This window comes from Salvelinus fontinalis, chromosome 5 (genome assembly GCF_029448725.1).
Source record: "Salvelinus fontinalis isolate EN_2023a chromosome 5, ASM2944872v1, whole genome shotgun sequence".
Lineage (NCBI taxonomy): Eukaryota > Metazoa > Chordata > Actinopteri > Salmoniformes > Salmonidae > Salvelinus > Salvelinus fontinalis.
Genome location: NC_074669.1, coordinates 7147374 through 7160059, shown reverse-complemented (window position 1 = coordinate 7160059; position 12686 = coordinate 7147374). Strand labels below are relative to the sequence as shown.

Genomic DNA, 12686 nt, shown 5'->3' with positions numbered 1-12686 from the left:
ATTGCTTCGTGGTTCCCACTTCAATTGCAACATTTCACATAGTCATCACTTTTATAACACATAATATGATCTTTTCCACAACTTGGACATCTCTGCTTCTCCCTTCTGCAACCTCTTGATACCTGACCAAAAAGCTTTACAATGATCACACTACATTGGCCTAGGGATAAATGCTCTGACTCAAATCAGACAATTAACAACATCAAAATGTGAAATAACAGGATTGCACAACCTGCGATAATTACGGGTCACATTACTATTGGCTCACAGTTGTCACATGGTTCACGCACGCTGAGAAAACGAGAGTATCTATTGGACAAAATCATGTAGGTCCCGCCCCATTTCGTTCCATTTGCTTCCGTTAGAAAAAAAATATTTTTTTTGCAAAACTCGGGACATATTCAACTCACTGTTTCATTGTTTAGCCAGATCATTGTCCCAACTCCCAACATGAAGATACCAGTTGTTGATTTTGGAGCATACAAGTTAGGGGAAAACGATGTTTCGGGCGAACAGTTAGAGATCCTGAGCAGGCAGTTGAAAACGGCCTTTACTGAAGTGGGATTTGTTTATCTGAAGAATACTGGGATAGTGCAACTAGAGGTAAGTAACAGCATTGCTCAGAGTTTTTATTTTTCAGCTGTTGGAAATATTTGGCATGTCAGTACGAGTGGATTTTGTGCTTTGGGTGATCAACATGGGGCTATTCTTCATAGGTGGACGAGGTTATGAACATATCCAAGAAATTCTTTCTGCAACCTGACGAAATGAAACAGCCTTTCAGCAGGAACAGCTTCTCTAATAATCCTAACCATGGCTGGGTGTCTTTAGAGACTGAGAGGTATAGAGACACTTTTAAGTCAAAATATCTGGCTGTGCTTACTTGTCAAAACAGTTAGTCTAGTCATTATGTTATATGATAATATATTATATCCATAGGCTCCACTCAGTATAGTGTTAATGATGACTGTTTGTTGTGTACATTGATTGAATGGTTAGGACTATCTCTCTGTATTCACAGTTTAAATCCCAAGAGACCAGGAGACCTAAAGGAAGCCTTCAACACTGCGTCCTTTCATCCAGGCATAGTAAACAACGTCTGTCTCTGTGTCTGTCTGTACATCCAACTTCTCTGCTGTGGTTGTTGTTGCTATCAGGGTCAAGGTACAAAGCGATTGACCTCACTCTGAGCCATATACAGAGTTCAACCACTCTGATAGAACTCCATCTAGGAACAGAACTCACCAGGCCACCCATAGGTTTTGACAACTTTCAATGTATTCCTGTCATCTTTTATATCCTATATTGTATATAGCTCTGATTTCACTGTCCTTACACAACTCTTCCTGGTCTATAGAAATGGCCATCGTGGGAAGGAGTGAATGGATTCTGTGAGATCCAGTCATCGTTCTTCCTGCGCTGTAAGGACCTGTGTCTCCGGGTGCTTCGTGTGATGGCCGACAGTCTGGGCCTGGAGGCTGAGGTCTTCCTGAGTGCACACAGACACATAGGGAGTGAGTACAGCTCTCTCTCTCTCTCTCTCTCTCAGGGGGTTATATATGTACAATCACACCTGGGTGAAGGGCTGCTCAGTCCTAAGAATGTAAAACTGAAGTTGGGCAATTCCATGGTAACAGAGATTCAGATTTTTCACTTTAGAATGTATGTCAAACAAAAAACAATGATTGCAAAGTTAAACAAACCTTACAACAGTGGACAAGGACTACTTTAACAATTTACATTTTTTTTAATCAAAAACACATTTACTTGAAGAACAGTGCAGATGCAAAGTTTGGTAACATAATGACGTCACAAAGACCCCAAACCCTCATACATTTTAAAGTGAAAATCTGAGTCTCAATGTCCCTCTGTTACCGTGGAATTGCCCAGTTGTAAAAGAAAGTTAAGGAAGGCTACTTATCCCCTTCAACGATATGAATTTCTAAAGCATTTTGGAGCAAGCTTCTTCTTCAACTATTGCAACACAGTGTCAGAATATTACAAATACACATTAATCATGGTTCCCTTTCAATATGTATTTGTAACATTCTGACACTGTGTTGCAATAGTTCTGGAACCATCTTTGAAAGGACAATGTGAAAGGAAGGGGCCCTATTGTGTGAGTCAGGCTTGATCGTTGTTGTCCCCTGCAGGTGATGAGAACGGCACTACCCTGAGGTCGCTGTATTACCCCCCGGTGAGGAGTGACAGGGTGAAGGAGGGCCAGCTGCGCTGTGGAGAACACTCTGACTACGGCAGCATCACCCTGGTCTTCCAGAGCCAAGAGGGTGGCCTGCAGGTAAACAAGACACCACTGAATCCTCTGGTCTTCTAGAACCAAGAGGGTGGTCTGCAGGTAAACAAGATATCTGAATCCTCTGCAGCCTCTATTAGGGCCAGTGTTTCTGGCTACGTCACCTGGCAGGAAAAACTTTGGCTCTAGGTATATTATTGCACACAGTCCATGCAACTTATTAAGCCAAATTTTAAGGGACATTCGGTAAGTATTCAGGCCCCATGACTTTCTCCAAATTTTGTTACGTTACAGCCTTATTCTAAAATTGTTTTTTTAGAATAAGGCTGTAACGTAACAAATGATGTAAAAAGGGAAGGTGTCTGAATACTTTCCGAATGCACTATATGTATGTTAATGGTATTTGTTCACACCAATAGCAAAGTTTGACAAAAAATGTTTTATCCATACCTCTAAATGCCATCTTATTAGATGTTGCCATTTCCCCCCATTAGTTTGGGATTGAGACCTGTAGTCATCTCAATATCAGACCACTTTGGAGATATTAACAAACTTACCAAGTTACCTGGGGTGAAATCTATTGTAGAATAAATGGAACTTTGATCAATTTCATTTTATTAACATGGTTTATGTGTGTTCTATCAGTAATGGGGTAAACTGGATATTAAAATGACAAATCCATAGGTGCGTACCAGGTCAGGGGAGTTCATCTCTGCTCCCAGCATCCCTGGGACAGTACTGATCAACATAGCTGACCTGATGCAGAGGTGGACCAGTGATGTTTTCCTCTCAGCGGTGAGACTTGCCCTTCCATTTGACACACCTTTACCTGATAAGATCATACAAGATGTTACAGGCTTATTGTATGTGAAAACAGACCTGCATTCAAATACTATTTAAAATGACTTAGAATACTTAATAAGCAGGGCTTGATTGAGTTTGTTGTAATGGAACCAATAGAAAAGTCCTAAAAGTATAAACAAACCCTGCCCACCTGGAAGACTAAAGGAAATGCTCAAAGTATTTGTAAGATTTCAAATATCAAATCAAATCAAATTTTATTAGTCACATACACATGGTTAGCAGATGTTAATGCGAGTGTAGCGAAATGCTTGTGCTTCTAGTTCCGACAATCCAGTAATAACAACAAGTAATCTAACCTAACAATTCCGCAACTACTACCTTATACACGCAAGTGTAAAGGGATAAAGAAATAAAGAATATGTACATAGAGATATATGAATGAGTGATGGTACAGAACGGCATAGGCAATGGTGCAGTACATGGTATAGAGTACGGTATATACCTATGAGATGAGTACTGTAGGGTATGTAAACATAAAGTGGCATAGTTTAAAGTGGCTAGTGGTCCATGTATTACATAAGATGGCAAGATGCAGTAGATGATATAGAGTACAGTATATACATATACATAAGAGATGTGTAATGTAGGGTATGTAAACATTATATTAGGTGGCATTGTTTAAAGTGGCTGGTGGTACATTTTTACATCATTTCCATCAATTCCTATTTTTAAAGTGGCTGGAGTTGAGTCAGTATGTTGGCAGCGGCCACTAAATGTTAGTGGTGGCTGTTTAACAGTCTGATGGCCTTGAGATAGAAGCTGTTTTTCAGTCTCTCGGTCCCTGCTTGGATGCACCTGTACTGACCTCGCCTTCTGGATGATAGCGGGGTGAACAGGCAGTGGCTTGGGTGGTTGTTGTCCTTGATGATCTTTATGGCCTTCCTGTGACATCGGGTGGTGTAGGTGTCCTGGAGGGCAGGTAGTTTGCCCCGGGTGATGCGTTCTGCCGACCTCACTACCCTCTGGAGAGCCTTACGGTTGTGTGCGGAGCAGTTGCCGTACCAGGCGGTGATGCAGCCCGACAGGATGCTCTCGATTGTGCATCTGTAGAAGTTTGTGAGTGCTTTTGGTGACAAGCCGAATTTCTTCAGCCTCCTGAGGTTGAAGAGGCGCTGCTGCGCCTTCTTCACAACGCTGTCTGTGTGGGTGGACCAATTCAGTTTGTCCGTGATGTGTACACCGAGGAACTTAAAACTTTCCACCTTCTCCACTACTGACCCGTCGATGTGGATAGGGGGGTGCTCCCTCTGCTGTTTCCTGAAGTCCACAATCATCTCCTTTGTTTTGTTGACGTTGAGTGTGAGGTTATTTTCCTGACACCACACTCCGAGGGCCCTCACCTCCTCCCTGTAGGCCGTCTCGTCGTTGTTGGTAATCAAGCCTACCACTGTAGTGTTGTCCGCAAACTTGATGATTGAGTTGGAGGCGTGCATGGCCACGCAGTCGTGGGTGAACAGGGAGTACAGGAGAGGGCTCAGAACGCACCCTTGTGGGGCCCCAGTGTTGAGGATCAGCGGGGTGGAGATGTTGTTACCTACCCTCACCACCTGGGGGCGGCCCGTCAGGAAGTCCAGGACCCAGTTGCACAGGGCGGGGTCGAGACCCAGGGTCTCGAGCTTGATGACGAGTTTGGAGGGTACTAGGGTGTTAAATGCTGAGCTGTAGTCGATGAACAGCATTCTCACATAGGTATTCCTCTTGTCCAGATGGGTTAGGGCAGTGTGCAGTGTGGTTGCGATTGCGTCGTCTGTGGACCTATTGGGTCGGTAAGCAAATTGGAGTGGGTCTAGGGTGTCCGGTAGGGTGGAGGTGATATGGTCCTTGACTAGTCTCTCAAAGCACTTCATGATGACGGAAGTGAGTGCTACGGGGCGGTAGTCGTTTAGCTCAGTTACCTTAGCTTTCTTGGGAACAGGAACAATGGTGGCCCTCTTGAAGCATGTGGGAATTGCAGACTGGGATAAGGATTGATTGAATATGTCCGTAAACACACCAGCCAGCTGGTCTGCGCATACTCTGAGGACGCGGCTGGGAATGCCGTCTGGGCCTGCAGCCTTGCGAGGGTTAACACGTTTAAATGTTTTACTCACCTCGGCTGCAGTGAAGGAGAGCCCGCAGGTTTTGGTAGCGGGCCGTGTCAGTGGCACTGTATTGTCCTCAAAGCGGGCAAAAAAGGTATTTAGCCTGTCTGGGAGCAAGACATCCTGGTCCGCGACGGGGCTGGTTTTCTTTTTGTAATCCGTGATAGACTGTAGACCCTGCCACATACCTCTTGTGTCTGAGCTGTTGAATTGCGATTCAATTTTGTCTCTGTACTGGGACTTAGCCTGTTTGATAGCCTTGCGGAGAGAATAGCTACACTGTGTGTATTCGGTCATGTTTCCGGTCACCTTGCCCTGGTTAAAAGCAGTGGTTCGCGCTTTCAGTTTCACGCGAATGCTGCCGTCAATCCACGGTTTCTGGTTTGGGAATGTTTTAATCGCGGAAGTTAGTATAACAATGGTCCAGAGTTTTGCCAGCCCTGGTAGGACAATCGATGTGCTGATAGAATTTGGAGAGTTTTGTTTTTAGATTAGCCTTGTTAAAATCCCCAGCTACGATGAATGCAGCCTCAGGGTGTGTGGTTTCCAGTTTACAGAGAGTCAGATAGAGTTCGTTCAGGGCCATCGATGTGTCTGCTTGGGGGGGAATATATACGGCTGTGATTATGACCGAAGAGAATTCCCTTGGTAGATAATGCGGTCGACATTTGATTGTGAGGAGTTCTAGATCAGGTGAACAGAATGACTTGAGTTCCTGAGTGTTGTTATGATGGTCACACCACGTCTCGTTAATCATGAGGCATACCCCCCCGCCCCTCTTCTTACCAGAAAGATGTTTGTTTCTGTCTGCGCGATGCGTGAAGAAACCAGCTGGCTGCACCGACTCCGTTAGCGTCTTTTGAGTTAGCCATGTTTCCGTGAAGCAGAGCACGTTGCAATCCCTGATGTCTCTCTGGAAAGTTACCCGTGCTCGGATTTCATCGACCTTATTGTCAAGAGACTGGACATTGGCGAGTAGTATGCTAGGGAGTGGAGCGCGATGTGCCCGTCTCCGAAGCCTGACCAGGAGACCGCTACGTTTTCCCCTTTTACGGCGTCGAGTAGCTTCGCCGGCTGGGATCAGGTCCATTGTATTGGGTGGAAGGCAAAACACTGGATCCGTTTCGGGAAAGTCATATTCCTGGTAGGAACGGTGGTTAGTTGACGTTAATCGTATATTCAGTAGTTCCTCCCGACTGTATGTAATGACATCTAAGATCACCTGGGGTACCAATGTAAGAAATAACACATAAAAAAACAGAATACTGCATATTTTCCAAGGAACGCGAAGCGAGGCAGCCATCTCGCTCGGCGCCCGGAAGTTTTTAGTATAGTATTTGAATCCAGGGTCGTATTCATTAGGGCACACGAGCAAAACATTTTGCAACAGAAAGTTAGTCCCTGCCTGTTTCAGTTCATTTTCTTAAGTTTGGTGCCTAGTGAATATGACTTGGGTCTCTGTGGAAGCAAAGGTAAATTTGCCTTTGAATTTTGCATCTCACTTATCCTTTCAGGTCCATAGGGTTTTGCTGCCCCCCGCTGGAGACTTGAGCACACGGCAGTCCTTGGCTTTCTTTGTGCAGCCAGACAATGAAGCCCTCATCACCTGTTTTGACGGATCCAACAAATATCCCCCTGTGAAGTCAGGAGCCTATCTCAGTGAACGCTTCAATGACTCTTATGGGAGGAAGTGAGCTTTATCTATCCAGCATTAATTATTTTGTGTTATGCAATTATGTCAGTGAAACAGAATGTCAGTAAAGAGAGAATAAATAAGTATAACCATTACTTCCCTCTTACACATCCCTCTATCATCACTCCATGGGGGAGTACAACCATTACCTCTCTCCTCTTTCACATCGCTCTATCATCACTCCATGGGGGAGTACAACCATTACCTCTCTCCTCTCTCACATCCCTCTATCATCACTCCATGGGGGAGTCCAACCATTACCTCTCTCCTCTTTCACATCCCTCTATCATCACTCCATGGGGGAGTACAACCATTACCTCTCTCCTCTTTCACATCCCTCTATCATCACTCCATGGGGGCGTCCCAATAATCTCTCCTTCCTCCTGAAGTGTAACATTCCTTCACTACTCCTCACAAATGTAAAAGCATTGGATTGGTGTTGACATGGGGTAGAGGGAGTTTACATATACCAGTCATTTCCTTTAAATCCATGAAGGGAAGTGGGAGAGCGAGAGAGAGAATCAGATAAAGCTGTGGAGATAAAGGAATATGTGAGCAGAAACCCTCCAGGTGCAGATACTGTATGTAGAACCATAGTAAAGACCAGTATGGACTGTCAATACAGATACTGTATGTAGAACCATAGTAAAGTCCAGTATACACTATCAATACAGGTTCTGTATGTAGAACCATAGTAAAGACCAGTATGGACTATCAATACAGATGCTGTATGTAGAACCATAGTAAAGCTCATCAATACAGATACTGTATGTAGAACCATAGTAAAGTCCAGTATACACTATCAATACAGGTACTGTATGTAGAACCATAGTAAAGACCAGTATGGACTATCAATACAGGTACTATATGTAGAACCATAGTAAAGTCCAGTATGGACTATCAATACAGGTACTATATGTAGAACCATAGTAAAGCATAGTATGGACTAACGTGACCATTTAGAATGAGGCCCAGTTCAATGAGAGGAAGTCTTAACAGAACTGGGGGATGACAGACATGAAGTGGGTGAGTGGAGATCTAATATTTTTTTTGTGCCAAACACTAAAGCATGATATTGTAATAAGTTTACACCCTATTCCATATGTAGAACACTACTTTAGACCTGGTCAGAAGCACCGTAGTGCACTACGTAGGGAATAGGGAACCATTTGGAACAGAGGCAGTAATTCCCCTGAACATCTTTCTCTTCCTCATCTGGTTTCTTTAACAGCCCTTCACTCCTCCCCTCTTCCTCCCCTCCCTTTTCATTCTATTCTATCAGCCACACCACTAGCTCACCTCCACATAATCCATTTAGAAGTTAAAGACACACCTTGGAATAAATAACAAAGGAAAACTATTACTAGATGAAGTTTAGTGTTGTATTTTCTATTTCCCATCACCATAAATCATATTTAATCACTGAACAGTAGCAGACCTAACTTCATCTGTTCCTGACTCTGGATAGCGGATTAAAAAGACCATCAATCTCCAATGATATTAAAGTACTATTCTGAACATTACTGATATACTGAAGGCAAGTCAAGATATCTGCTGTTTAATATGGTTTAGTTAGTTAGTAAGTGATTCTACCTGTTCAAGGCCATTGAGGAGAATTATATAGAGACAGAGAACCAATTGAGAAAACATATCAATGGTTCTGACTGACAACCAATATACAGCAACACAATACATCATGATTTGTGGAAATGTACATGATAAAAACATGAATACAAAGTATTTTTATAACTGAAGTTTCTGTATATCAAATCAATCAGAAAAAATAAATCAAAACAGAGCAGAATGAATCATTACATCTGGGGACCATCACCACCAGCATGACTAGTATCTATGTGGACCCTACTACAGTTTAACCAGCTCAGCTATAGACTACACCAGCATGACTAGTATCTATGTGGACACTACTACAGTTTAACCAGCTCAGCTATAGACAACACCAGCATGACTAGTATCTATCTGGACCATACTACAGTTTAACCAGCTCAGCTATAGACTACACCAGCATGACTAGTATCTATCTGGACCCTACTACAGTTTAACCAGCTCAGCTATAGACTACACCAGCATGACTAGTATCTATCTGGACCCTACTACAGTTTAACCAGCTCAGCTTTAGAGTACACCAGCATGACTAGTATCTATGTGGACCCTACTACAGTTTAACCAGCTCAGCTATAGACTACACCAGCATGACTAGTATCTATGTGGGCCCTACTACAGTTTAACCAGCTCAGCAGTACCATTATAGTGATAAAACCCAGGATAGAGGGGCTGAGTGAATGTGGTCTGGCCTCTGTGGAGGAGGGTCATTGTGTCAGAGACACTGTAGAAGGACAGAGTACCTGCCTTGTGATCCAGGTACACTCCTACTCTGGAGGACTGAGGGCCTGATACTTTAGTCTCAACATTATTGTGTCTGAACCAATAACCACCACTATAGCACTGTAAACTCCAGGACTTGTTATTGTATTCAAATGTATTATCTGCCTCTGTTCTGCTGATGTCTTTATATGAGACTGCTGTAATAACATAACTACTCCACTTCACCTCCCAGTAACAGCATCCAGACAGACCCTCTCTACACAGAACCTGGTACTGGTTGGTGAATCTGTCTGGATGATCAGGATATGGTTGGACTTGGTCTGTATAGGTCACCTTTCTGTTTCCTTCAGACAGAAAGAGGAGTGTGTGTGCTGTGTTTGGGTCCAGTGTGAGCTGACAGGAATCTGGGAGAAGAGCAGAGCAGAGACCAATGAGGGGAGTTAGAACAATAAGTTAAGTCAGATACTGTATCTACCCTGTCTTTGATTAGAGCACAGCAGAGATCAAATCAGAAAAATATGAGGAGTCAGATAGATACCCAGTCTTTGATTAGATCTACTATTGCTATATATTTCTAGAGGGATTGTTAGGAGTGTCAGTAAAAAGAGACTGTTAGTTACTTCACAATAAAGAGACTCACATTGTAACAACTGTTCTCTGGTCTTGGGCTCTGGAGGCAGTACAACATCCACTATATTCACTACAGACGCACAAACAAAATTTTGGGGTCACTTAGAAATGTCCTTGTTTTTAAAGAAAAGCACATTTTTTGTCCATTAAAATAACATTGAATTGATCAGAAATACAGTGTAGACATTGTTAATGTCACCAAAGCCCCATATACTACCCACCACTGCGACCTGTACGCTCTTGTTGGCTGGCCCTTGCTTCATACTCGTCGCCAAACCCACTGGCTCCAGGTCATCTACAAGACCCTGCTAGGTAAAGTCCCCCCTTATCTCAGCTCGCTGGTCACCATAGTAGCACCCACCTGTAGCACACGCTCCAGCAGGTATAGCTCTCTGGTCACCCCCAAAACCAATTCCTCCTTTGGCCGCCTTTCCTTCCAGTTCTCTGCTGCCAATGACTGGAACGAACTACAAAAATCTCAAACTGGAAACACTTATCTCCCTCACTAGCTTTAAGCACCAGCTGTCAGAGCAGATCACAGATTACTGCACCTGTACATAGCCCATCTATAATTTAGCCCAAACAACTAACTTGTCACTACCTTGTTTATTTTGCTCCTTTGCACCCCTTATTTCTATTTCTACTTTGCACATTCTTCCACTGCAAATCTACCATTCCAGTGTTTTACTTGCTATATTGTATTTACTTCGCCACCATGGCCTTATTTTGCCTTTACCTCCCTTATCTCACCTCATTTGCTCACATTGTATATAGACTTATTTTTCTACTGTATTATTGACTGTGTGTTTGTTTTACTCCATGTGTAACTCTGTGTTGTATGTGTCGAACTGCTTTGCTTTATCTTGGCCAGGTTGCAATTGTAAATGAGAACTTGTTCTCAACTTGCCTACCTGGTTAAATAAAGGTGAAATAAATAAATTAAATTAAAATGTTGTAAATTACTATTGTAGCTGGAAACGGCAGATTTTTTTATGGAATATCTACATAGGCGTACAGAGGCTCATTATCAGCAACCATCACTCCTGTGTTCCAACGACACGTTGAGTTGGCTAATCCAAGTTTATCATTTAAAGAAAGGCTAACTGATCATTAGAAAACCCTTCTGCAATTATGTTAGCACAGCTGAAAACTGTTGTGCTGATTTAAAGAAGCAATAAAGCTGGCCTTTAGACTAGTAAAGTATCTGGAGCATCGGCATTTGTGGGTTCGATTACAGGCACAAAATGTCCAGAAACAAGGAACTTTCTTCTGAAACTCGTCAGTCTATTCTTGTTCTGAGAAATGAAAGCTATTCTATGCAATAAATTGCCAAGAAACTGAAGATCTCGTACAACTCTGTTAAATACTCCCTTCACAGAACAGCGCAAATTGGCTCTAACCAGAATGGAAAGAGGAGTGGGAGGCCCCGGTGCACAACTGAGCAAGAGGACAAGTACATTAGAGTATCTAGTTTGAGAAACAGACACCTCGCAAGTCCTCAACTGGCAGCTTCATTAAATAGTACCCACAAAACACCAGTCTCAACGTCAACAGTGAAGAGGCGACTCCGGGATGCTGACATAGTCTTACATCTCCAAAGTACTGAAGAAGACAGACAACGATGCTGGGTAAGTCTGAAGATACACTGGTACTGGAGAGAAACTGATAACGCTGGAGACAGACAGACAGACATACAGACACAGAAACAGAACCGATTTTATTTTTTATTTTTTCTATTTTAGTTTTAATTTCATATCACATGTATCAAGGCAGTGTCATGACGTTGCCCTCTTTGGGGATAGTGAGTACCATCCCCCTCTCTCTGCACCATCCCCCTCTCTCTCTGTCACCAGCTCTCTGTCTTCCCCCTACCAACAGGCTCTGTTAGGCAGATCATAAATTCCTAGAGTTGCCTCCTCATGGCCAGAGTATAAGAGAGAGTGAGTTTTCATAGGAACTTCTTCCACATCACAGAACTTGAGAACTGAACAATGTACATGTTCTGGAGAATGTATAAACGGTCGGTGAAGCAGCCAGCTACGAACTGGTCTGTTTTGTACAATTTAGTGACCTCAGGAAAGACAATACAGCCACATTACCATAACTCTGTTTATACAAGAGTCTCAGTTGTGAGACTTACATCTAATTGTTGTATAAAATTAATAAGTAAAGATGAAACTATTCATGAAATTATGTAATGTGATTTTAAACTGTTTAATGAAGGAAACTTCAATTCCCTTTGGAGTTTAACTAAATCATTGGCCCGCCCCATGAGCACAGACATTGATCTGGCATCATGGCACAGCCCCTTTCTACTGTTACGAATATAACCCCCACTGGGAGGAATTCCCTTCAGACCAGTACCTCATCACAGAGGGAGTTAAGGTTTGAGTAGATTGCTGAATCTTTTAACCATACCACGTGGTTCAACTCTGAGACTATCGATCCGACAGAATAAGAGCTACTCTTTGATACTAATTACTAGTCTGCAGCTAGAAATTATGTACCCGTGAATGTGAAGACCAACAACCGCCGAAACATCTATTCTATAACAACATTGTTACTCAGAACTATCCATTCTAACCACGGCAGAGAGAGAGAGAGAGAGAGGAGAAACAGTTGTTTCTGTTGTTTCCAACAGAAACAAACTTTCCAACAGAGATCACACTGAGCGTAAATATATATATATTGATTGCAATTATTCCCGAATGAGTGAGCATTCATGTGCAAAGGATTAGCATTTATTTCAATTGTTAGAATTATCAAGTGTGTAGTGATTAATTTGCGTAATTCCTGCTTTTCTCAGTCTACACCCACTTCC

At 42.8% G+C, this 12686-nt stretch overlaps 1 protein-coding gene across 1 annotated transcript; it reads left to right on the top strand.

The window, feature by feature from the left end:
* The first annotated feature begins 346 nt into the window (after nucleotides 1-346).
* On the top strand, nucleotides 347-10827 carry si:dkey-10o6.2 (uncharacterized protein LOC100124608 homolog). The gene is made up of 7 exons (XM_055922232.1): nucleotides 347-603; nucleotides 717-841; nucleotides 1022-1088; nucleotides 1358-1514; nucleotides 2154-2299; nucleotides 2939-3049; nucleotides 6714-10827. Exons 1-7 carry the CDS (start codon nucleotides 451-453, stop codon nucleotides 6891-6893), a joined length of 939 nt encoding a protein of 312 aa, XP_055778207.1. The 5' UTR covers nucleotides 347-450; the 3' UTR covers nucleotides 6894-10827.
* Nucleotides 10828-12686: the final 1859 nt, after the last annotated feature.